At 39.2% G+C, this 26,626-nt stretch overlaps 1 protein-coding gene across 10 annotated transcripts in view; it reads left to right on the top strand.

Annotated features, from left to right (window-relative positions):
* The window catches only part of TCF4 (transcription factor 4), a 414,802-nt gene that overhangs the window by 116,037 nt on the left and 272,139 nt on the right, over positions 1-26,626 (top strand). For all 10 annotated transcript variants that reach the window (XM_081315673.1, XM_081315672.1, XM_081315669.1 and 7 more), the window contains 2 exons: positions 11,674-11,735; positions 14,914-15,010. In XM_081315673.1, coding sequence (XP_081171799.1) covers positions 11,674-11,735; positions 14,914-15,010 — 159 coding nt within the window. The remainder of the gene's footprint in view (positions 1-11,673; positions 11,736-14,913; positions 15,011-26,626) is intronic.

Below are 26,626 nucleotides of genomic sequence, written 5' to 3'. Positions count from 1 at the left end.
TTTACCTATGAATACCATTATCTCACAAAGAAAATCAGAATCAGAATAGAACTGGAAGGGACCTTGTAGGTCTTCTAGTCCAGCCCCCTGCTCAAGCAAGAGATCCTGTACCATTTCAGACAAGTGACTGTCCACTCTCTTCTTAAAACTTCCAGCGATGAAGCACCCACAACGTTTGAAGGCAAGCTGTTCCACTGGTTAATTGTCCTCCCTGTTAGGAAGTTTCTACTTAATTCCAGGTTGCTTCTCTTGATTTCCATCCATTGTTCTCTGGTACTTTGGAAAATAAATTGACCTCCTCCTCTTTGTGGCCGCTCTCAAATACTGGAATACTGCAATCAAGTCCCCCGTAGTCCTTCTTTTCTCTAGACTAGCCAAACCCAAATCCTGCAACCATTCTTCATGTTTTTGTCTCCAGGCCTTTAATCATCTTAGTTGTTCTTTGTACTTTTTCCAAAGTCTTAACATCTTTGTAATGTGTTGACCAAAACTGGATGCAATATTCCAGGTGTGGTCTTACTAAGACTTCATAAAGCTGAACTAATAATTCATGTGATTTTGATTCTATGCCTCTGTTTATAGAACCAAGGATTGCATTAGCTTTTTTGGCTGCTGCTGCACACTGCTGGCTCATAGTCAAATGATCGTCCACTAGAACTCCAAGGTCCCTCTCACAGTTACTGTTTTTGAAGCAGGTTTAGCCTAATCTGTACTTGTACTTTTGGTTTATCTTGCCCAGGTATAAAACCTTGCTTTTCTCCACATTAAATTTCATTTTGTTAGATAGGGCCCATTGTTCATGTCTGTCAAGATCTTTTTGGATCCTTCTCTTCTGCGGTATTGGCTATTGCTATTGGCCATTCCTTCCAGCTTAGTGTCACCTGCAGATTTGATGAGTTCCCCTTCTATTCCCTCAGTACAACAAAACTAAAACAATAAATACTTGGAACAATTACCATTGATTCAAAATATTAACAACTTAAAAAAGCTAAAAACAAGAAGTAACAAGTGATGTTAATAACAATAGAGCCTTGGTGGAGCAGTGGGCTAATGCCTCCTTAAGTAACACCAGCTGCCTGCAATTATTGCAGGTTCGCATCCCACCAGGCTCAAGGTTGACTCAGCCTTCCATCCTTCTGAGGTAGGTAAAATGATGACCCAGATTGTTGGGGGCAATTAAGCTGACTTTGTAATAATGCCGCTTGGGGGTGTGTGTGAAAGCCCTAATAAGCAGGCATATACATAGAATGAAGGCTACTGCTAAGCTTGTAAGCCGCCCTGAGTCTTCGGAGAAGGGCGGGATATAAATGGAATTAAAAATAAATAGAGCCACTTCACTAGTTTGCCAGTCCTCTGGGCTTCACTGGCACTATCATGTCTTGAGGGACATTCAGAAGCTCAAAACTGATGGAGCCAGATTCACCTTGGAGGGTGGGGGGAAGAAGACTATTCCATAATGCAGCCTTCACAGCAGAAAAGGTCCAGCACCTGGCACCAATTAAATATAGCTCCCTAGACCCCTAACATGCCCACTCTGTTGGATCTGGTGGGGCAGACAGATGAAATTGGAGAGAGGCAGTCCCTCAAATAATTGGGTCCCATGTCATGTCAACACCAGCATCTTGAATTGGACCCAGAAACAAGCTGGCAGCCATTGCAGTTCACGAAGCAGAGGTATAATGTATAACTCCAAAACATGCATAACTCCATATCACTTTGCACCAGGTGAGGTTTTCAAGGGCTGCCCCATGCAGAGAACATTACAGTGGTCCAACCATGAGGCCTTCCTAACCATAGCTGGCTGGCTGGCTAAATCTGGTTTACACCAATAGTAAAGCTTTCCTTATCTTTCCTACTTTGCAAGCCATCTTTCATACAGCCATGCACATCACACATCTTGGCCTTACTCCTTGCTCCATGTTGATCTTTTTACTTTGTGTTCCAATTATTTTCATGCATGCTTTACATCCACTTCAATACTACTCTTCAGCAGCCAATCTTCCATAATTCAAGCATTTTTACTTTATCATACACTCCATCTAAATAAACAAACTATAATGAAATTTCATATATTGTACCTCTTGATGAACTGTTAAAGATCAAAATCATTTCAACACATCCCTTTCCTGGCCTTAAAACCATGCTAATTTCTAAAATTTGGGTTTCCCAAATTTTTCTCACCACGTCTCATAATTGTTCCAAACATTTTCCCAGACTCTCTTAAGCAATCCCCCCTTCCCTGTAATTAATATCCATCCTCTCTGTGACAGAACCCCTTATGTCATCTTTGAATATAATTGTTCTTAGTGCCTTGAAAGTAATAGAAGTGATAGTTGCATTTCCACTTTTCCTTTTAAATATCTTTCAAAACAGTCTGTGGCACACAATCACTTCAAGTAGTCTCAATTTCGTCTTTCTAAATTTGGGTAGAAATGGATACACTCATCTTCTCTCCACCCCCCAAAAAAAGAATCCTATTCTGATTTTGCATTCCACTTAGATTTATGCAGTTAGAACACTGAACATTTAGGAACCATTTGGAACTGCTCAGATGTACACTATAGCTGGAGAAGAGTAATGATAAAGCAGGTGCATTTTTTCAGGTAGAAATTATAGGTTTTCAAGCTGATGGTCTCAACTGAAGGGTGAAATCAATGTGACACAGTATTTGGAGGTGTATGTGAGTTGGGTTATAGCATGTATTTACAGTTTTCTGGGGGAAAAAACCCTAATATTACAGGCATAGGTATCCATCCTATTCATTCTTATATTTAAGTAGCAAATGTTGTCATAATTTAACCTTGAGTTCTTATAGGTAGGCATTACTATAGTAAAGTTTATTTTGAGGGTGGAATTTTCAAGGGATTTTGGCTAGAATTTCTTCATTCCATCACACACAACCAAGAATTAATTCATAATTGCAATTAAATATATCCTGGATTGAAAGGGTTCACCTGCATGAAAATAGTTAATCTCCAAATATTAGGTGGGTTTCTATCCATAACAGAAATGCTTTGTGCTCAATTAACAGATTAGTTATTATAAAATGTATTTATAATCAAGATATGAAAATGTATATTTGATGCCAGAATATTACTAATTATACTGGATAAAAGAATAATGAGTAAGTTTTGCAAATATTATAATAAATATTGCTGAACTATGACTCTCAAACTCCCTGATTTGTAGTACAGGGAATGTCTATGATATTCTGTGAATAAAGTTTGAAAAGGTCCACTTTGATTAAACTAGTTAAATATTTCTGTATTTCAGAAATGTTTGAAGTCTCCACAGTGTGGCTTTTATGGTTTTCAATTTTTCTGTCATTTGCAGTAGAACATAATCTGTAGGGATTTAATGTTTATTCTATAAACATCATTTCTAAATGCTTATAATCCATATGCATTAATAGCAGGTTGAAATTTGACACACCTTATGTTTAATTTACTTTGGAGGAAATAGAATTTTCAGCAGACAAATATGAGAGAGAAGGTTACAAAATGAATATCAAAGTTGGGAAAGATAAAAAAATATATATTACATATGGTAAGACTAGGTTCACACTTTACCATGAATAATAAGATCTTAAATTTTTAACTATGATTTATTAATTAAGACATAATTACTTGAGGGCACGTAACATTCTAACCAAGGTTAAAAAAAGGAAAGGAAAGGAGTCCCTGAGGATAGGGGACGGTGCTCATCTCCCATTTCAAGATCATTGAGCCAGCGCTGTCTAAAGACATTTCCAAGATCATTGAGCCAGCGCTGTCCAAAGACATTTCCATGATCATGTGGCCAGCATGACATCATGGAGCACTGTTACCTTCCCACCATAGTGGTACCTGTTTATTTACTTGCATTTGCATGTTTTCAAACTGCTATGTCAGCAGCAGGTAAGGACAGGAGCTCATCCCATTGAATGGCACTCGGGTCTCAAACCTGAGGTGCTGGCTTTCCATCACTGAGCCACTGTGCCACCCTATGCTAACGCGAAGTCATATAGATTTCACAGTGGCTTTGCAAGATTTGGGAGCCGGAGTTTCCTGTCATATAAACTATACTAGCTAAAATTTAAAGGGACCCGGTGGCTCAGTGGCTTAGGACGCTGAGCTTGTCGATCAGAAGGTCGGCAGTTTGGTGGGTCAAATCCCGAGTGCCGCGTAACAGAGTGAGCGCCTGTTACTCGTCCCAGCTTCTGCCAACCTAGCAGTTCGAAAGCACGTAAAAATGCAAGTAGAAAAATAGGGACCACCACGGTGGGAAGGTAACAGTGTTCCATGCTCCTTTGGTGTCTAGTCATGCCGGCCACATGACCACGGAGACATCCTCGGACAAGCGCTGACTCTTCGGCTTTGAAACGGAGATGAGCACCGGCCCCTAGAGTTGGAAACGACTAGCATGCATGTGTGGGGGAACCTTTACCTTTACCTTTAGCTAAACTTTGTATATAAACTATTCAGGTTCAAAAACTGTGCTCTTTTGTAGTTGTCTATCCTGGGTCTTAAATTCAGAAACATCCATTTTTCATTTCTATTGGGTACTGCAGTACAAGTTTCCAAATGGAATAGATGACATGGGGACGGAACTAGGCATAAAACCTACTGACAGGTAATTCAGAGTTTCATCTGTGATTTGGATATGCTTTGAATGAAAGTAAAAAAGAGCTAATAATCAGTTACATAACACCCATGACTTTAAAAAGCTGTCTCTAATTAAGTGAATGCAGTGGTTGTTCTGATCTGTCATTTAAATGATTCTCTTTTTTAAAAAAATGTACATAATTAAATATTTACCTGGAATGTCTTTCTAACATTATTAGCACTTTAATGTTTCATGAAGCTATTAGGAATGATGATGCAGAGAAACACATTATTAACAAGCAAACCCATTACAATGCAAGGAAAAAAGAAGAAAAGGGGGGGGGAAGTCTTGGTGAAAGCAAGTCTCTTTTTCAATTGTGCAGTACAGTTTCAAATATATAGTAAAGATAATTCAACTTCATCGTCTGTATCGTTTACATGCTTAGCTTTGAAAATTTTAGAGGGACTTTTTTGTATTAATAGGATTAATATAGTTCAAAATGAATGAATGCCAGATAATATAGTAGCCTCCCTTTTTAATAAATTAATGGCAAGATTTTTCCTGGAAAGTAATCTAAAGTGAAAATGTGTGGATTTAGTAATTTAGATAGATTTAATTCGTACTTACAAAGTGATCATCCTATTCCCTTGTGGGTAACCAGTATTATGCAAAACACCCAAAGAGAGTAAAGAAATAGTTAGACAAGGAATACAAAGCATGAAGTCAGAAAATAAAAGGAAACATATTTAAACCTAATTGACACCAATGCCATTTAGTTTACCTCTGCACATTCTACAGACTGTTCTTCCACCACTTCCATACACCACTCTGTGTACTGCATTTGTTCTTTTAAATTCTCACTTATGCACTTCAAGGATCTCATTAACTTTAATCACAGCTGCCTTGATCTCCTCTTTTCTCATAACCCATTTACAAGTATTCCTTATTTAGTGACTCTCTTATTTCAGTGACCATTCACAGATACAACAGTAATAACAAAGTAACTTCAAGACCTTGACAGGTCTATAAAGCAAAAGAAAGCTAAAGTAAGATCAGAACAACAGTCGGGGTTTCAGTTAGTGACCACTTTAAAAACTGAGTTGCAAGTCCCATTTAAAAAATGACAGTATAAATTGATGCAGAATTATCAAGTGCTACAATTTAAAGACAATGTATAAACCAGAGATTTCTATCATTTTCTCTATTTAAGCCATATATTTGACCTTAGCCATGTAATTTAATGTACTGGTTATGTGGTATAATCCATCTGCGTACCTCATTCTATTCATTAAGTTTGTGTTATATGGAAATCTGAAGGAGTAGATGGATAAAAACAATAGATTCAAGTAATAGCCATAGCAATAGTACTTAGACTTATATGTTGCTTCGTAGACTTTACAGTACTCCCTAAGTGGTTTACAAAGTCAAAATATTACCCCCAACAATCTGGGTCCTCATTTTACTGACCTTTGAAGGATGGAAGGCTAAGTCAACCTTGAGCAAGTCAGGACTGGAGATGGGCAGAGTCAGCCTGCAATACTGCATTAAAATCACTGTACCACCATGCCATAAAATACAAGTAGTCCTTGTGTAACACTGCAAATTGGGACTGGAAACTCTTGTTAAGCCACACAATCATAAGTCAAAAACCTATGAGAACATACCATTTAGTGACAATGGTTGCCAATGTTAAATGAAAATCACATAAGGGCATCATGTAACTGCAGCTTCCTGCTGGCTTTCCCTACTGGCTTCTCCATTAACTTTGCTTCTGGGCAGGGAAGGTTGTAAATTGCGATCACGTGACACAGTGACAGCCCTACGTATAATGTATAGTTGTAACTACCACTTGTTCAGCACTGTCATAAGTTTGAAATGTGGAATGAGGACCACTTATAGCAGTGATGGCAAACCGAAAACTGCCCCGCCCCTGCTCCACCCCCTGTCCTGCCCTGCCCACTCCACTCCACTCCGCCCCTGCTCCCAGTCCTCCCGCCTCTCTGCCCCCCACCCTCCACCCCCCACCCCACCTGCCCACAGGGCCACCCATCACCTCCACGGCCCTCTGCAGCAGATCTCCCATGCAGCCCTGCAGCACCATGGTGGCCATGCCCTCTGCCTGCGTCCCGCAGCATCATCTGCACGTGATGGGGTGTGAGGGTGGAGCCTTGTCCCTGCTGCCCAGGTGCCATGTCCTTGGCTGCTCCACACGGGCCGCACCTGGGGGTGACTCTCCTCCTGGAGGGCTGCTGGTAAGGAGGGGGCTGTGGGGGGAGATGGGGCTGGGGCGATGGTGCGCGTTCCCACAGAGAGGGCTCTGAGTGCTGCCTCTGGCACGCGTGCCATAGTTTCACCACCACTGATCTATAGTATCAACTGACGCATTCACTTTAAAAAGTGAAAGAAGAAATAACACCAAGACCACACGTGTAGCATTTATGCAGACAATAACTGAGGGAAGGGAGAGATTCTGAATACGTTTCTAAAAAGTATATCACAAACACATTAGGCATCTTAGGAACAAGAGCTTTCCAGAACAAAGTGCACGAAGTTCTTTGTATTCTTCCAAATTTAATACAATGGAAAATAATTCACTAGGACTTTTTAAGCTATATTGAAAGTTATTCTTACTTTTCTGGATTGGTTCCTAATTGGTCAATCCTTGGAGAATTTAAATATATTTTTACTGAGCAGTCAGGCAAGCTATTTCTGTAGTGTTTAATGTGCTACAAGTGTATATGGGATGCTACCGTAGACATTAGAGCTGAAGGACTTTTATTTTCTCCTTTGAGCCTTGAAGTAACTGCCTTAGTGTATCCCTAGGAACACAAGGCACTATCTAACTACCAATGAACAATCTTAAGTTGCATTTAAAGCATCTACTCTTCCCATTTTTTTTTTAATTCTGAAAAGAGTTGATTAAATGAAGATTCATAAATAATCATTCCAGATTTCTTCAAATTATTTGAAAATGTGGAACAAAGAAGAATACAAGTGGAGAAATTTTATGGGCTTGGTTCATGATTCCAAAAAATTCTGGACACAAACATTTCTCTATGGGAAGTAATAAGTCCATCCAGTATCTGCAGAACTAACAGGATTAATATCCTGTGTCAGGGAAGAGATTAATAAAAACCCCACAGGGTACATTTTAATTCATACGTCTCAGCAGTACCCATAGGAACTGAATATTAATTATTGTTACTGTTATTATTGAATTTTGCAGAGTTTTCAGCTATAATTTCCCAAAAGCTATAAGATGTTTTTTTTAAAAAAAAAATTCCCCAGTTTCAGCAGTTTTTCTTTAGGATGGTCCCTTTCAGATGTGTTAGGGCTATGCTAACTGAAATTCAAAGTTTAATATATTGGTTGTTGGTTCATCTTTTGGTTGTATTTTTCTGCATCTTTCTCTATTGCCATATAGAGCTGCTGTATGTTATATAAAGTTGTTTGTATCTATATCTCTATATTAAATAAATTTGGATTGCTGACAAAGAATGAAAGGGAGACTGATATAGCTATTTCAAAACACTCAAGACATATATCTATATATGTATTTATAAGAGCCAGTTTGGTCTAGTGCAGGGGTAGGCAACTTTGGCTCTTTTATGACTCGTGGACTTCAACCCCCAGAATTCCTGAGCCAGCATGGCTGGCTCAGGAATTCTGGGAGTTGAAGTCCACGAGTCATAAAAGAGCCAAGGTTGCCTACCACTGGTCTAGTGGTTAAGGCACCAGATTAGAAACGGAGATTGTGAGTTCTGTTCCACTTAGGCATGAAAACCATCTAAGTGTCCTTGGGCCAGTTACACTCTCTCAACCCAACTCACCTCACAGGGTTGTTGTGGTGGAGAAAATAGGAAAAGGGAGGAAGGAATATTAGGTTTGTTTGCCACTTTGAGTTACTTATAAAAATAATAGGGTTGGGATATAAACAAATAATGGGGACAGGATGGCTCAGTGGTTAAAGATGTTGAACTTGTCAGCTCGAAAGTTGACAGGCCAGGTTCCAGATTCAAAGGCCACACAATCGGGTAGCTCCCATTACCTGCCCTAGCTACTGCCCACCTAGCAGGTCAAAAGCAGACAAATTTGAGTAGATAAATAGATACCAATAAGGGACGCGGTGGCTCAGTGGGTTAGGACGCTGAGCTTGTCGATCAGATGGTCGGCAGTTTGGTGGGTCGAATCCCGAGTGCCGCATAGCAGAGTGAGCACCTGTTACTCGTCCCAGCTTCTGCCAACCTAGCAGTTCGAAAGCACGTAAAAATGCAAGTAGAAATATAGGGACCACTATGGTGGGAAGGTAACAGTGTTCCATGCACCTTTGGCATCTAGTCATGCCGGCCACATGACCACGGAAACGTCCTCGGACAAGTGCTGGCTCTTCAGCTTTGAAACGGAGATGAGCACCGGCCCCTAGAGTTGGAAACGACTAGCATGCATGTGCGGGGGAACCTTTATCTTTTTAAAATAGGTACCAGCATTCCATATGCCTCGGCATACAGTCATGCTGGCTACATGATCATGGAAATGTCTTTGGACAACATTGGCTCCCTCGGCTAAGAAATGGAAATGAGCATAGGCCCCGAGAGTGAGACACAACGGGACAGGGGAAACCTTTACTTTTATCTTTATTAATAAATACATTAAAAATATTAGCACTTTTTCACTTAGTGATCCTTAATCCTTACATTCTTTTTCTTCTCATTTTCTGAGCACAGTCTATAACGATTTCCTTGTTTACTCCCGCTGACTCTAATCCCCTCAGACTCCATGCAGAATTATTTCCAGTGTGCATTATTTAATGTTTCTTTACACTGAAGCCCATTGGCCAGCCTAATGCCTATTACTTAAGTTTGGAGAGAAGTTAGTGAAACCTTTGTTTTGTCTACATAAAATAATTTAGCGATCCTCAACTTGGACTTGAAGTGAAGTCTCCATGAAGTTCATTGGCTGAGTTTGGGCTAGTCCTTACCTCTCGGGCTAATTTTTAGGAGCATGATTTGACCAGGCAAAGAAAAGATGGCATATTTATTTATTTATTTATTTTATTACATTTATATACCGCCCTTTCCCGGAGGACTCAGGGCAGTTTACAGGGAATTAAAAACCAAAAATACAAAACTTAACACCAGTTTAAAAAAGATTAAATTTATCCCTGTACAAATAAAACCCCAATTAAAATAAATTAATCCTCAGCCTGGGCCAGAGAGCTCGAAGAGCCAGGTCTTCAGGCCCTGGCGGAATGAACGGAGGTTGGGGGCAGTCCTCAGCTCCACTGGCAGCTGGTTCCAGAGGGCAGGCGCCCCCACTGAGCAGGCCCTATCCCTGGGTGTTACCCGCCGGCAATCTCTTACCGGTGGGACCCTGAAAAGACCCTCCCTGTGGGAGCGCACTGGACGAAGGGAACTTGATGCTGGCAGCAGGTGTTCCCTCAAATACCCCGGACCCAAGCCATGTAGGGCTTTATAGGTAATGACCAGCACCTTGAATTTCACCCGGAGGGCAACCGGAAGCCAATGCAGCTCGCGGAGTAGAGGTGTTACATGGGAGTATCGGGAGGACCCCCATTACAACTCGCGCGGCCGCATTCTGCACCAGTTGAAGCCTCCGAGTGGTCCTCAAGGGCAGCCCCATGTAGAGAGCGTTGCAGTAGTCCAAACGGGAGGTCACGAGCGCATGAGTAACTGTGCGTAGGGCATCTCGGTCTAGATAGGGACGCAACTGGCGCACCAGGCGAACCTGGGCAAAAGCCCCCCTGGTCACGGCTCCTATGTGGTCTTCAAAATTGAGTCGTGAATCCAGGAGGACGCCCAAGTTGCGAGCCCTATCAACGGGGGGTAACACCTCACCCCCCATCGTTAGAGATGGAATAGTCTGGTTGACCCGAGATGCCGATATGCACAGCCACTCAGTCTAACCCAATTTGTAGGAAAAATAAACCATTAAGGCAGATCTTGTTTTTTTTATTTCCTGTCCTTTATCTGTTAGGCTTATTTATATTCTACCTTCTCTCTCACAGCTCATGACAACATTTTCATAGACTTTCAGAGCAGAAAATAGCTAAGATCTCCAACCTGTGACTTGGCAGATCTTAATTTGGCTTAAGTGGAATATATCCAGACTTAAATAGGACTGTGTTAACTAGTGATGAGGCATATTATTTTTCTGGTTAACAATTAATGGGACCAGCCTTTTGGCTGAAATATAGATGAAGTGGTTGCTAAACAAATGGCTGTAAGTCAAGGACATTATACCATCATTTGTTTGGATACATTCATCCTTTTTTAATAATACTTTTTAAAATTAATTTTATTATATGTGTTCTTATTCATCATTAGATCATGCTCAGTGCATTTTTATATATGTATGTATGTATGTAAGTAGTCTAACTATTGGATATTTTACTGTTTCTGGCCATGTCGCTGTAATAAACTGATTTGATTTGATTTGATCAGTTGGCTTATGGTCTTTAGCTCAGAACTTTTTTCAGATGTACAGCATGGCATAGCTAAATAAGCATCTTTATTGCAAACCAGAATGAGCCTATATTGAATAATTGATTGCCTTCCATTCGAAGAGGAATGAAATTCCCTTTTAAACAACAGGTCTAAATCTATTACAGATTCAGAATATAAAAGAGATGCTTCTCAAATCAGTCTCTGAAATCTGCTTTTAAGAAGGAATATTCTATAGAAAAGTGGGATAGGAAGCAAAATTTTCCTCTAAAACACTATCTTGAGTTTCTCTTATTTGTTTAGCAGTAACATTGGTATTATTGTTGAGGCTATGCATTTCTGTGCTAGGTTTCAATTCAAGTTGAGTCAGTGACTTCCAGCCACTTTTGAAAGACTGGAATAATTTTTATGTGCAAACCTTGTGTTCCTGAGGGTCCAGTTCATTTCTGCTGTGAATTTAAATGAGTTAATTTAAGTGGTTGGGTCAGAAGCCACTATCATTGTAGTAGCCATGTGCCTGATTCTTAATTAAAGGCAACAGGAGATTAATTTGAAATATTAATTTAAAAATGCCTATACAAAAGGGAAAAAAATTGCAATAAAGCCTAAAGAACTTTTTTGTCCCTAGATGTAGAAGACAGAACTAGCTCAGGGTCCTGGGGGAATGGAGGACATCCTAGCCCATCTAGGGTAAGTACATCTAATCTTTTTTATCCCTCACCAGCCTTCCTGTGTATGCAAATTTTAAATCTAATTGTGCACCTGATTGCACAGAAAAATGTACTTGCAAATTTGGCTGTAGAGCAACCTCTTCCCAGGATTGTTTTAGTTTGGGTGTTTTTTTTAGATTTTTATCTAATCTCAAAGCTGAATTTGACATTTGCTCTGTTCCTGTTTACAAGTAGTAAGAAACCTCATTAAATACTTTGCCTCATGTGTTGCTATCATTCTTTGATCCATGGCTATCTCTCTTTGTAAACTGTCTGGATTCCTCCCCTCCCCTCTTTATTTGGCTGTTGATTTCTCATTTGTTGTAGGTGGCTTCCTAGATGTTTAATTCCAGGACAAAATATTAAATATGAAGGTGGGACTTTTTGGATGTTAGGAGTTTTAACTCTGTAATTTAGCTTACCTTTGTCACTCTTGCTGTCAGTGTATATAAATCTTTCAAATTAATTACTGAGCAGAAAAAAGAAAATTAAGGTATAACATTATATAATACCAAGAAATCAGTACGTCAGAGATATATAAACTATTTTATCTAATATGTACCTAATGTGTGCCCATTTTTTCTTATATGCCCAAAGTTCAGGAAAACTTGTATGAATAGTAACTGTTCATTCCACTGTTTTAGTTTATCCCAATGTAACTGAATCATCTGAAAGGCTTTGGTAAAAATTGTTATTATTATTTATTAACTTTATTTCCCTTTGTCTTGCCACAGATTTTATTTATTTTATTTTAATTCCATTTATATCCCGCCCTTCTCCGAAGACTCAGGGCGGCTTACAAACTTAGCAGTAGCCTTCATTCTATGTATATGCCTGCTTATTAGGGCTTTCACACACACCCCAAGCGGCATTATTACAAAGTCAGCTTATTGCCCCCAACATTGCTTATAACATTAAAGTTATAAGATAGTAAGGTATATGCATTGCACAATTGCTGCAATAATAGGAGTCTTGAGTTGTTTTTCATCTTTTTCTTAGGATGTTATGGCAATAATTTGTAATTTTAGTCAATTCTTTTATCTTTTGGAATAATTTTAATCACAATGTTATGCCAAGTTTAATGGTCAATGTAAACCAACTTGATTATTTGTATTTGTGCATGGCACAAATGATCAGGACATTTTGTGTTGTTATTTATTAAATTTAAACTTTACCTTTCTGCTACAAAAAGCACTCAAAGCAGCTTACAACAAGATAGAAAGCAAAATATAAAATACAGCAATAAGTTCAATGCATAATTAAAATCTTTGTCATTAAATTTAGTTAACAGTTTATAAATATATGGGCAACTATGGCCCCTTTATGACCTGTGGACTTCATAGCTGTCTCAGGAATTCTGGGAGTTGAAGTCCACAGGTCATAAAGGCGCCATATTTGCCCATCCTTGCTACCGTTATAAGCAGACTCAACATATCTATATGCACTTACCTGTTTGTAAAATAAGTGTATATAAGTTATGCCATTCATTTAAGAATAAACCTTTGCAGGGGCGCTCCAGTAATTATTTAGGCTATCCTAAATAACTACTATTGTAGTTATTAGAAATGGAAATGGACAATAGTGTTACATTTTGGGACATATATGCAGACTGCTAACTCTAAAACATCTGAATTTTTGTCCTCTTATGTGTATTTTCAACTTTTTCACTCTCTCTTAATTTAGCACTTACTGTAGATAACTGATTGCACTGCCCTAACTTTAAGGCGTTGTATTTTCTTTTACAAAAATACATTTTTCTATATTTTGTGGATACACTCATTCAGTGCTATGTTTTGCCAAGAAATGATCTCTGAATCTAAAAAAATGAGGACATTTAAAGTGCTAGAGAGTCTTTTGACAGTCTTCCCCTAACCGTGATGTGCAAATACACGCATAAGGACCTACTAGTTTACCAACTGTAAGCCAGGCATCCAACAGCTTGATATTCAAATGCATTATGCTGATGAACTGAAACTCTTCTCATGTTACAGAGATCACATGTTCATTCCCACTAAGAATGTTCAGTAGATTCAGGAAGTGTCACATATTAATATCAAAGTTCTTTTGACAGTTGGCAGAAATTAGAAGTGCAGCTGTAAGTAACCAAAAGTATCACCATCTTCATCTGTCTGTTTATACAGAGCTACCAGATCTGGGCTGAAAAATTCCAAATGACCATTAGACAACCGCAAACCTACATAGAAAACAAGGCCAACTTTTGAGCAGCTATATTTTTATGATTAACCCCATTACTCTTAAAGAAGGCACTAGAAGCAAAATAAAACTATTTTTTTCGGCTGACAAAGAGAAGCATTTGAAGCATTCCCTTTTATTTCACTTCAAGTTTCTTGTCTACATAAGATTCAAGACACCTAACAGCCATATAGTTAGACTATGCAATGTTTTGGATTCAAAAAGAAAACAGTGTTCAATGGAGCACTGCACCTTAGCGTTGGATGCAACTGGACAGGGGAAACTTTTACGTTTACCTACTTCTTGGAATATTGTTCAGTTTTGGAATTGTGTTAAAACATATATGGAGAACTGTCTGTAGATTGTGAGGTTGTCTGAAGGACGTCAGCAAATTCTGTTCAGAAAAAATGCTGAGCCAGTCTAGAGTAAAATAGGAAATGCAATATTGCTTTGTTTTCAATAAGGAGTTCATAAATTCATTGCTTCTTGCTGAAGTACGGTATGTACTATAAACTGTAGTACATAAATCTTTAACTAAAATTGATCTGAATAAAAGTAGAATGAATTTAAAACAAATCAGATTGCATGGGCAAATTAATGCATCAGACTAGTGGGGGGGGGAGTGAAAGAGTCAGCACAAACAAATTAATTTCAGCCTGTGTTGGAAATAGAAATGTTTCCTTAAATAAAGTATATAATCTTAACTTCCCATGTTTCTCATTATTTGAGACCATAACTGCAAAAACATAACATTTCTATTTTTTTGCAGAAGATAGAAAATGTCATTTTTCCTGGCTAATATCTGAGTTATTAACATAAATACGAGTACAGATTTTTAATATGTTAGAATAGCTATCTTCAAATTTCATCAGTCCATTGAAAAAGTGCCTTTCTAGTTATAATGACTGAGAAATAGAGGTTTGCATGTGTATATTCCATTTAAACCGCTACCAATTTATTTACAGAACTATGGAGATGGAAGTTCTTATGAACATATGACAAACAGGGACCTTGGATCACATGACAATCTATCTCCTCCTTTTGTGAATTCCAGAATACAAAGTAAGAAGAAATTAATGTTTCTATTACACTTAAATGTTTGTAATTGCTTTGCTTTTTTCTTTGAAATATTCCTTTCACCACCATCAATTCTAAAACAATGCTAATTACGCCATAAAATAAACCAATGTTCACATTAAAGTTTGCAAATATTTTGCTTAGAATAAGTATCTGCAAATATGTGGCTTGTAACTTGATTTCCTTCATATCTACTTTTAAACAGCTTTAAATCTTCTTGTATTCATCCACCAGATGAAACTAGGGACTCTCTGGAGTAGATTTGAAGGGGTGGGGGAGAACCTGGAATATTTATAGGGGAAAGGGGAGGAAAAAATGTTTGCTTTATAAAGTGAAGACTACTTCTGCAGTGTTTCGGCATAGTCCTTGGCTATATCACCTTGCTTTTAATTTATGTCAATTTGTTTTCATGCATAAGATTTCATGGCTTGAAATGTGACTTAGATATATTTATGGGAAGGGGAGAGACTGTGTTATTATGTTACTTCTATTTCTGTTTGAGTTTATTGTATTCACAAAGGCATACCTCGTCTGTAAAATGTTAGTTATTTGTATGTTATTTTTGTGCTAGCACATTGTAAACGTAAAAATGTTAAAATGAAAAATGTATGAAAAAGCTCAGTGAATCCAAATGGATGTCCCAGTGGATGTGTAGGGTTCGCTATCAGCAATCAGAAACTGTTGTTTTCTTAGCTTAACAGTGTGAATTTGCCTATAGGGACTTTTAATCTCTGGGTGGCAAGCTTCTACATTAAGTCTGACCTTGTCTAGAGTGTGTTCTACTTCTGACAGCCTGTGGTGTTTGGCAAGTGTGTGCCCTCACAGTTGGATAATGCTTGGTCACTATCATTCTCTTTTACAGGGATCGCTTTTCCGTAGTAATAATTCTGGCTGTTAAAAGAAAGTCTTTAATTATTTGCAAGTGCAGATAGCAGCTTTAATCATGCCTGATAAATGAGTTAGGTTAAGATAAATATATGATGTAAAAATATTACTAATCCTTTTCTCTGGCCAAGATCACACCCTTCTCCTTGCACTTGTCAGTGAACTAGCTGAGATGCCTGGGTTTCAAACAAGTGAATCTGAGCCAAAGAAAGCAATGAGTTGTAACTGTGATATATCATTCTAGGAATCATATATGCCCCTGAAATATTCCTTGTCTTTTATTATTAGGAAAATATTTGTGAGTTGTTTAACATGAGAGACAGTGTTGAAGCTTGCAGTAATGCGTGTGCAGTCACACACACGTAATGTAGCTACAGCCATTTCAAAGAGCTGGTTTGAGCCAAGAAAAGCAAAGAAATTCTGAACCACCCTTCTTAACTCACACTATTAGATTTGACTGCAGGCAGTGTAAATATAATCCTTCCATGTAACCATGGTCTTCTGTATAGCCCACTGTGCTGAATGGTGCTTTCAGGAATGACCTTTTCACTGTACCTTTTGCAACTTTTAAGGTTTATCACATCCTGTTTTGGCTTATTTTAACAGAGACACTATAGCCTGAAAATCCTTTTTGCCAAGAAAAATTATGCTTTCTTTTGTATAATAGAGTACTTTCTTTTAAGCACGGAGGAGACTGTCATAGCATTTTGAAATATGAAGTCACTACATCCTGATTAGAATTGTTGGAGCATGTAACAGTAGACAGGTTTATATAACACTTGTTTGAAATTTAATTTGGAAATCTAAAATGCAGTATTTTTGTAGTTGCTAAAAACAGTTGTTACTTCTTGTTTCCGTCAGAACCTGCTGCTTCATTTAAAATGACCAATGTGTTTTGTATCCCTGTATTCTAGGCAGTGTATCTCTATATTTTGTTTTATTTCAGTCTTTTGGAAATGTGAGTCTTTGTAGGTTCATACAAATGTGTCACTGCAATAAAGTTCTATCTGCATTAAAACCAGTGATCTTTCTTATACAGTCTACATGTTGTATTGCTAGAGTTCAGGATTTTCTTTGTTAATTACAGCTGACTGTCTCTTCCTGTTTGCTTATGTTAAAAGTCGATCGCTTTTCTGAATCTCCATCCATTGACATTTGCAAGACTCTCTTAAGCTCATCTGCAGAAAATCTAAAAAAACTAAAAAGCTGGTGCATACTATCATAGGAGGGACGCGGTGGCTCAGTGGGTTAGGATGCTGAGCTTGTGAATAAGAAGATCGGCAGTTTGGCGGGTTGAATCCCGAGTGCCGCGTAACAGAGTGAGCGCCTGTTACTCGTCCCAGCTTCTGCCAACCTAGCAGTTCGAAAGCACACAAAAAATGCAAGTAGAAAAATAGGGACCACTACGGTGGGAAGGTAACAGCCTTCCGTGCACCTTTGGCATCTAGTCATGCCGGCCACATGACCACGGAGACGTCCTCGGACAAGCGCTGGCTCTTTGGCTTTGAAACGGAGATGAGCACCAGCCCCTAGAGTTGGAAACGACTAGCACGCATGTGCGGGGGAACCTTTACCTTTACCTTACTATCATAAGATAATTCCTATTGTTTATTAAATTGATATGTTTCTCATCTCACTTTTCAAAGTGATTTTGGGAGGTCTTATAATGCCATAAAAGCATAAATATGAAAGCAAACAGCATTTAAATAAAGACTAAAAACTAAGAGCACAAACAGCACCTGGATGAGCTTTAGTCTATAACTCCACTAACCACCTCCAGCATGCTTCCTTCGGGTCCCAAGGCAACTTACAGTGCCAGGTTTTAAGGACCTTCTGGCAGGCCAGAATGGTGGTGGCAACAAGATGTCCCAGATGGTGGGGCCCATGGCAAAGAAGGCTTTTCTTTTAGACCCGGCTAGCTGAAATTCCTTGGCCAACGGAGAACCTAGGAGGCCTCTTTTGCTGATGTGAGTGGGGCAGGCTAGTCCAGTTGGGGCAAGACCGGTCACCATGTCAGGAAGGACTTTAAAACTTAAATTGGACCTGTAAGTAAATTGGCAATTGATGCAGTTCGTGTAACAGTGGTGTTACATGTACCATCTTAGGAACTTCCAGAACTGTCTGCATTACTACATTATCCTCATTCATTGTGACAAATGTTGGCTAAGAATGACGGGAGTTGAACTGCAGTACACTTAAATAAAGTAGGGATGAAGGAGAACTGCATGAAAGAATTTCCTCTTGTCCAAAACATCTGTCAGGTGCACACAACCAGAACCACTCATAAATAGGCTCAAGTAGATATTTATTGTTGATCATCTATACTACAAGAATTTCACCAGACTGTCTGCCTTCCCTGGGAAATGGCAGCTATAGACCGGTCAAGACTTCGACCTCAGACATTTTTCTCCCTAAATCAAGTACAAGCTGGATTGTCTTTACTCCCCTGGAGGGGTCCCCTCTCCTTCAGCCAGTGATTCTACCACAACGTTTAAGTTAGCCCCCCAGAGTTACTGGGTTAGCTGCCCAGAGTTACTGGGTGGTAAGATGGGTGACTAATAAATTTTACAACTAAATACATACCAGTAGTTTGAGGAGCTTTAAAAAGCAAAATACCATGCTGAGTTTTTCTTTCCCAGAGTATTCCCTCTCACTTCCAACTCCTGTCTCCATATCAGGTATGTGACAGAAAGTAATCTTGTTCTTCAGTGCATGGCTTTTAAACCTTTTCACCCATTGTACCACTTTTAGGATATGGCAACATCCGAGTACCACCAGTCGCCTAGCAAGGTGTCAAAAACTTGATGACCAAAAAAAAAAAAAAGGAAAAAAGTGATGAAGTACAGGTAGTCCTCGACTTACAACAGTTCGCTTAGTGACTGTTCAAAATTACAATGGCAGTGAAAAAAGTGCCCCCCAAGCCACAGCTGAGCAAGACACCTGCCTGCCTGCCCGGCGGCACTCTTCCTCCTGTCCGAGGTTTTCATTGTTGTGAGCATTTCAGTTGCGGATTCGCAGTGGGGGTTGGGGTGGGGGTGGTGTTTGGTTTTTATTCTCCCTTCTGCTGGGTGGTTGCAGCAGGTTTTGGTCACTTCACATGACCCTGGGACACTGTGACCATCATAAATATGAATCAGTTGCCAAGCATCTGAATGTAAATCACAAGACCCTGGAGATGCTGCAAGATTCCAGCTGATTGGCGCTTCTGGACTCAGAAGCCCCAAGATCAGCGCAGAGCTCCAGCTGGAGCCTGGCTCTGATCCTGGCGCTTCCGCTGAGCCCTGACAGCCCCAAAAAAGCGCTGATCCTGGTGCTTCCACTGAGCCCTGACAGCCCTGCAGCTCCAGCCGTCTCTCACTCAGGCTTGTACAGTGCTGCCACTGGTTCAGCTCATTCCTCTCCCCCGCTACCACTTTTCTAGGATGGTCGCGTACCACCCGCCAGGTGCCAATGTGCCACTTGTTGAAAAGCCCTGCTTTAAAAAGCAAAATACCATGCTGAGTTCTTCTTTTCCAGAGTATTCCCTCTCATCTCCAGCTCCTGTCCCCATATCAGGTATGTAACAGAAAGTATTCTTGTCCTTCAGTGGAAAGAAGTCTGAAACCTTTAGATGGAGCATGGACAACCAATGCTCTGCGCCAGATAACAATATTCTGTCTGTGTATGAGGTCCTAATGAAAGTGTTGTTCTCTCAGATAAGCTGTCTGCTCTGAAACACGGCCTTTTTGTGATTAAGAAATGCTACATTTGCCACCTCAAAGGAGATTAAAAAGTGAGTGCACCTGCACGGCAGACTAGAGAGTTTTAACCTGAAAGTAACAGAAATGTCTACAAGATGAGATCAGTCAGTAAGAAACTGTAGAACTCCCTTAGCTAACTTGTTGGAAGATAATTTTACACAGGCCACGGAGAGACGCCTTTGATCAGGCAAAGCTCTTTTGTACTCAGGCACGATAATTTTAAGGATTGCTTTATATCCTAAACCCTATTGGGTATGCTTTATTATTTAAAAGAAGGATGAGGATGAAAACAATGGTAATTATGGGAGTCATTCTTAGGTTTAAATATTTCACACACATCTGTAGATGCAGTCATTTGACATATTGGTTTAGATTTTTTTTCTTTTTCTTTTTTTGTGGTTCTGAATATGTTTGTCAAAGTTTAGAAAATACATTTTCTCTAAGCGGAGTTATCTGATTTAGATTCTGAATATTTAATATTCAGAGATGGAGGGTATGGTTGTTCCATTTTAACAATTTTGTTTCAGATGCTTTCAGAGTCCTATATTTTTTTTTCTTCATATTCATAGAGCTCTCAAAGTAAAGTTCTTTTTTTTAAAAAAAATCTCGCTATAGGTTTGTTCATAATTGTCAGGAGTTATTATCCTTATTTTAAAAAAATAAAAATTCATTCTCTCAATATGTCTAAACTACGTCAATACATTTTTTTAAAAATTTGTATTCCGTTCATATTAAATTATTCAGCCTTGCCCCATTTTTTCTTGTTTCGGATGCAATGAGTAGACAATTCCTACTTCTCCTGACATACCCTACTCTTACCTCCATATAACAATGTGGGCAGAGTGAGGTCCTATACACAATCACATTTTTTGTTCTTTCAGTGAACATTCAGAATAACAGAATAATGAGTTGGAAGGGACCTTGGAGGTTTTCTAGTCCAACTTCCTGCTCAAGCAGGAAATCCTATACTATTGAAGTGTTGGAGCACCCACAACTTCTGGAGGCAAGTTGTTCCACTGATTAATTGTTCTGTCAGGAAATTTCTCCTTAGTCCTAAGTTGCTTCTCTCCTTCATTAGTTCCCATCTATTGCTTCTTGTCCTGCCTTCAGGTGCTTTGGAGAATAGGTTGACCCTCTCTTTTTTATGGCAGCCTCTTAGACATTAGAACAGGCTATTATATCACCCCTAGTCCTTTTAATTAAACTAGACATACCCAATTTCTGCAACCATTCTTCATATGTTTTAGCCCCCATTCCCCTAATCATCTTTGTTGCTCTTCTCTGCACTCTTTCTAGAATCTCAATATCTTTTTTATATTATAGCGAACAAAACTGGTTGCAATATTCCAAGTGTGGTCTTACCAAGGCATTATAAAGGGGTATTAACACTTCATGTGTTAATTTTTAGCATTCATTCTATAGACCACATACTATTCACTGTGTATCTACTAGCATTTGAATGTCTTAAATTTTCTCCATCTTCCCATTAAGTAAATCTTAGAATAGAATATAGCTGGAAGAGACCTTGGAGGTCTTCTATTCCAGCCCCCTGCTCAAGCAGGAGAATCGATACCACTTCAGACAAGTGACTGTCTAGTAGTCTCTTCTTAAAAATCTCCAGTGATGGAGCACCCATGATTTCTGGAGGCAAGCTGTTCCACTGGTTAATTGTCCTCCCTGTCAGGAAGTTTCTCCTTAATTCCAGGTTGCTTCTCTCTTTGATCAGTTTCTAGCCATTGTTTCTTGTCCTGCCCTCTTTGGAGAATATGTTGACCCACTCTTCTTTGTGGCAGCCCCTCAGATACTACCAAGGTACACAGATCCATCTGTTTAATCTAATTCCTTGGCTCAAAATTTGATATCAGCTTGAGAAACTGCATGTTTTTCCCCAAAATTGAGTTCATATTCTTAGTTAAATCTCTCTCTCTCTCTCTCTCTCTCTCTCTCTCTCTCTCTCTCTCTCTCTCTCTCTCTCTCTCTCTCTCTCTCTCTCTCTCTCTCTCTCTCTCTCTCTCTCTCTCTCCCTCCCTCCCTCCCTCCCTCCCTCCCTCATATACATGCACACATTAGCCCAGCGGCCTCCACATGAAATGAAGCCATGATTTGGGGAAATGTGTGCGGATAATGCATTGAAGAAAGTTGTTGGGAAGCAGGAAAATTACACGGCTGGATAAACCCCAAATTTCAACCTCACAGATATCTTTTCAGTCTGAAATTTCATTTACATTGTACATAAATCTGGATTTTAAAAGCCAAACATGTCATGCTTGTTTTTCTTATTGTTTTGGACCTGAGAGTAATTCAGAGAAAGGGGCTGGGGTGGAGATGGGCAGTTTATAATTTAGCACAGTACAGGTAGTCCTCGACTTAAGATCACAATTGCTAACTGAGACCTTTGTTAAGTGAATGTTGCCCCATTTTGTGGCCTTTCTTGCCACAGTTGTTATGTGAATTACTGCAATTTAATAACTTTAGTAACTTAGAATCTGGCTTTCCCCTTGACTTTGCTTGCTAGAAGATCACAAAACGTGGTCACATGACCCCAGGAAACTGCAACGGTCATAAATGTCGGGCAGTTGCTAAGTGTCTGAATTTTGATTACGTGACCATGGAGATGTTGCAATGATCGTGAGTGGGAAAAATGGTCATTAGTATTTTTTTTCCCCTGTGATGATGTAACTTTGAACAGTCACTAAACAAACTGTTGTCAGTCGAGGACTACCTGAGGTTACTAGAAATTTTTATAGGATCCTTAAAGTTGTGTGACAACTGTGAATCTACATTGGAAATTTCAATTCCAAATGCTTTTAAATCAGTTGAAATAATTAGCTGTGGGAATGAGCCAAACTCTATTTATCATGATCAAAAGTCAAATTGCATTTCCAAGATGTTGTAGTTCTCCCAATCAGCAACTGTACATTCAATTTTGAAGGATAAATCAATGGTGAGCAGTGGAGCCAGTGAGAATTTTCCCATGTTTTCTGGCATCATATTGGAGGCAGAATATATTACTACAGATACATGCCATTCCAGATTTGCTGTTCAATTTTCAGATGCCTCTGTTGTAAGTTCTTATCAGCCTAGGTTATCACGCCAGTACATTAAATCATTTACCAATACATAGCAACTTGTTTCTATACTCCCCGTGGGTTAATGGAACATTTCACTGCTAGGATTTAGACTGAGGTTTTGGATGATCTTGAAGAAAGCTGCTGGCTTTATACATTGACCTTTTGAATCTCATCTGGGTTAGTGGCTGATATTTTGATTTGGTTACTGTGGTCATATTGTGACAGCTGGTGGTTCATTATAATTCAGTTCCTCTGCTCAGTCTGCCTAGCAGGAATATTTAGGTTGGTTTGCTTCAAAGGGTTTCTAGCGAGCCTGAGTTTAACTTAGCACCACACAAAGGTGAAGCCTTGAAAATGCTTTCTTCTCTGCTGCTCTCTTCTAAATGAGAGAGTAGTGTGGCCTCTTCATTGTCAGTAACATTTAAATATGAAGTAAAGACAAGAAATAGCACATACAAGAAGTGGTCCTCCCCAATCGGTATTGGAATCCGGTTTGAAGATTGCAAATTTTGCCAAATAAAAGGACACTGGAAAACATAGATTAAAAATATTCAGCAACGTTTCTAATCATTTTCAATATGATTCTAATCATAATCGTTTCTAATCACGAAACAGAACACTGAATATGTGGAGATTTGTCTACTATTTAAATAACAGTCCTCTGTTGGGAAGAAACTGATGTTTTCTAATTGTTTCCTAGAAGGAACAAAATTTCCTGCAAGAATATCATTCAGTATCCTTATTTTTAAACTGTAGGATAAGTTACCTTGTTACAGAATGTCCTTTTTTAATAAACTTTACATAGATTTAAAGAATCCTGCTGAAGCTATTTATTTCTACATTATGTAGTTAGAAGCTATGATGCAGTGGGTCACATGTTCATGTGGTATATTTGGCTTTGGGATTGTCTTCGTTTCCGTTTTCCTTTTTCCTCATAAGAAGGTTTCTATTTAGTTTAGCTCATCACCCAGGTCGTGGTTGTCTTGAAAAAGCACCTTTGAGACATTTTTGTTATATATCCTGCCATGAATCAGTGAAAATTGTTCAAAACACGTGGCTTTATGAGGAACCAAAATGATGGCCTAAAGATTATACAGGCAGTCCTCAACCTACAACAGTTCATTTAATGGTCATTTGAAGTTACCATAGCACTGAAAAATGTTCCTTATGACCACTTTTCACACAACCATTGCAGCATCCCCCCATGGTCACGTGATCCAAATTCAGACACTTGACAGTTGGTTCGTATTTATGACAGTTGCAGTGTCCCAGGGTCATGTGATCACTTTTTGTGACCTTCTGACAAGCAAAGTCAATGGGGAAAGCCAGATTCACTTAACAACCCTGTTGCTAACTTAACAGCTGCATTGGTTGACTTAACAACTGTGGCAAGAAAGGTAAAAAAACTGGGGCAAAGCTCACTTATCAACTGTCTCACTTAGCAACAGAAATTTTGGGCTCAATAAGTTGAGGACTACCTATACAGCTTATGGGAAATACTTGCTGTAATGGTGTTAAATATTTCTGGAGTAAGACTGCATACTCAAACTTATCCCAGCTTACTGCATTTCAAGTTAGAAAAATATTTTTGTGTCCTCTGTTAGTATGTCTTCAAAAAGCTGAGATCATAGTTGTACTTTAAAAAACAAATACAGCAGTAGTACGATCGGGTTTATTCAGAAGGAATTGGGGAGATAGATGTGTACTGATTTGAAAGTGATTTATCTAGAATAAAACTAATGTTGAGGGGACTTCTAACATTTGCACTTTGAATGGTGCAATTTACTGAGGCTGTATTTAAAAAGACTTTTAATAATAATAAAAATGCATCCCTGTGTACTGTTCAGTTGCGATATTGTTTGTAGCCATGATTTTTTTTCTGACGTAGATAAGTAAATAGAATTTGTTTTAATTGTCCATTGTCTCATTGTTTGTTTCCGAGTGATGTCTTCACTGAGCCTTTAAATAAAACCATTCAGGTTTTGGTTAAATGTAGGTTCTAGGTCAGTTGTAAAGAAGTTCTGTGACCACTGTATTCTGCTTAGTCCTCTGTTGAACCACTAGATCGGGTGTCAAACTCAATTTCATTGAGGGCCGCATCAGCATTGCAGTTGCCCTCAGGGGGCCAGGTGGGTATGGCCAGGGTGGGCATGGCCTACTGGGTGGGTGTGGCTAAAGTGCATATGGCCTACTGGGTGGGCGTGGCCAGCTCTACATCGTTTGCATCAAGGGTGCCTATGGGGGCCTGGGCAGGAGTGGGACAGATCTGAGGGTCTTTGGCAGAAGGAGGGTCTCTGGGCCAGAGCCAAGGCAGTGGGGGCCGTTCCCTCACTGTTTCCAGGATGGCTTTGCAGGCCACATGAAACCACTTTGTGGGCCGTATCCGGCCCCCGGGCCTTGTGTTTGACATGTCTGCAATAGATAGTTGTAGAGAAATGAATGTTTGATTTGTTCATATATCCCTGGACTGTAGTATAACAGATGTCAAGATTACTCTGCTGGTATCATTTGGCAGCTAAACTTTGAATATTTGGCAGTTAAAATTTAGAGAGCTTAAAAAAAAACCTGAAAAGTGAAACTCTCCAGTTCAGAGAATCACAGGTTAAAGGTAAAAAAGGTAAAGGTTCCCCCGCACATGCGTGCTAGTCGTTTCCAACTCTAGGGGCTGGTGCTCATCTCCGTTTCAAAGCCAAAGAGCCAGCGCTTGTCCGAGGACGTCTCCGTGGTCATGTGGCTGGCATGACTAGACGCCAAAGGCGCACGGAACGCTGTTACCTTCCCACCACAGTGGTCCCTATTTTTCTACTTGCATTTTTATGTGCAGTCAAAAACAAGATCTTTTGACGTGCAGTCAAAAGCAAGATCTTCAGTTTTGAAGATCTGTCCCTTTGGTGACTCTTGGGAGACATTGCAGCCTTCAGAGTTCTGTTTCTCCAAACACCCGTGAAACAGAAATCCCATCTAGCATTGAAAAGAAATTTGGCATCTCAATTCAAAGTGCATAAGTCCAAAGACATTAAAGTTTTCCTGCCGAACAAATGAATGAAACAATTAGTTGGGACAGAAGATGAATCTTAAAGAATCTCTTTTAAAGAGAAAATTAGAGAATTGTTAGTGGCTTGGAAGAATTCTGTATTAAGGTACTTGAGGTACTCCTGATATTTGGGGTTGTTGACATTTAATTGCTATACTAGGTAACTGTTCTGCTAGAAAGCCCTACAACTCCAAAACTAAATTTGGAATATTTACACAAAAAGACACTTTTACAGAGTATGTGTTGAACTGTCATCAGTTCAAATCAAGACAGTGTTGCAGTTAGTAGCATAATGGTTGAAGCTTGCATCACTAAACTGCAAGGTTCAGACCATAAAATCAGTTCATTTCTTCATCTGAAAAGAGCATAACCACCCTTGGTGCACTGGTGCCTTATTTGCACGTTTGTCTCCATGTTTATATTCCTGCATTGCAAATCCAGATAAAATTCTACCAGAAAAAAAGGTTTTAGAAGAACATTTATATGGCATTTTAATGGTTAATGAGCTTCCAGCTCTTATCAAGATGAACTTAGTTTAGCTTTGAAATAAGAATTTACTGCTGTTCTCTCAGCTGAGCTGATATTAGTTGCTGAGGGAATTTGAGCTCACACCTGTTCTTGCATTAAAAGGCATCTATAAGTGACTTCTTTAAAATATTCATAGAGGAGGGAAAATCCAATTTCTAGAAAATCTTAGCCAACCAGGAAATCATTCAGAGGCTTGCCTTTTGACAGAAAAAAAATGGCTTATGAATTGGTTCTTAATATTAAACATTTCCAAAGGTATTTCTTTATCATATAATCATCATATTATTTAGACAACAGTATTTATTTCAAAAGGAGTTGATGACTTGGGATATAGCACACAGCT

This window comes from Vipera berus (assembly GCF_964194415.1).
Source record: "Vipera berus genome assembly, chromosome: 2".
NCBI classification, from domain to species: Eukaryota; Metazoa; Chordata; class Lepidosauria; order Squamata; family Viperidae; genus Vipera; species Vipera berus.
Note: the sequence above shows the minus strand (reverse complement) of the source record. Positions and strands in the feature narration are given on the sequence as shown.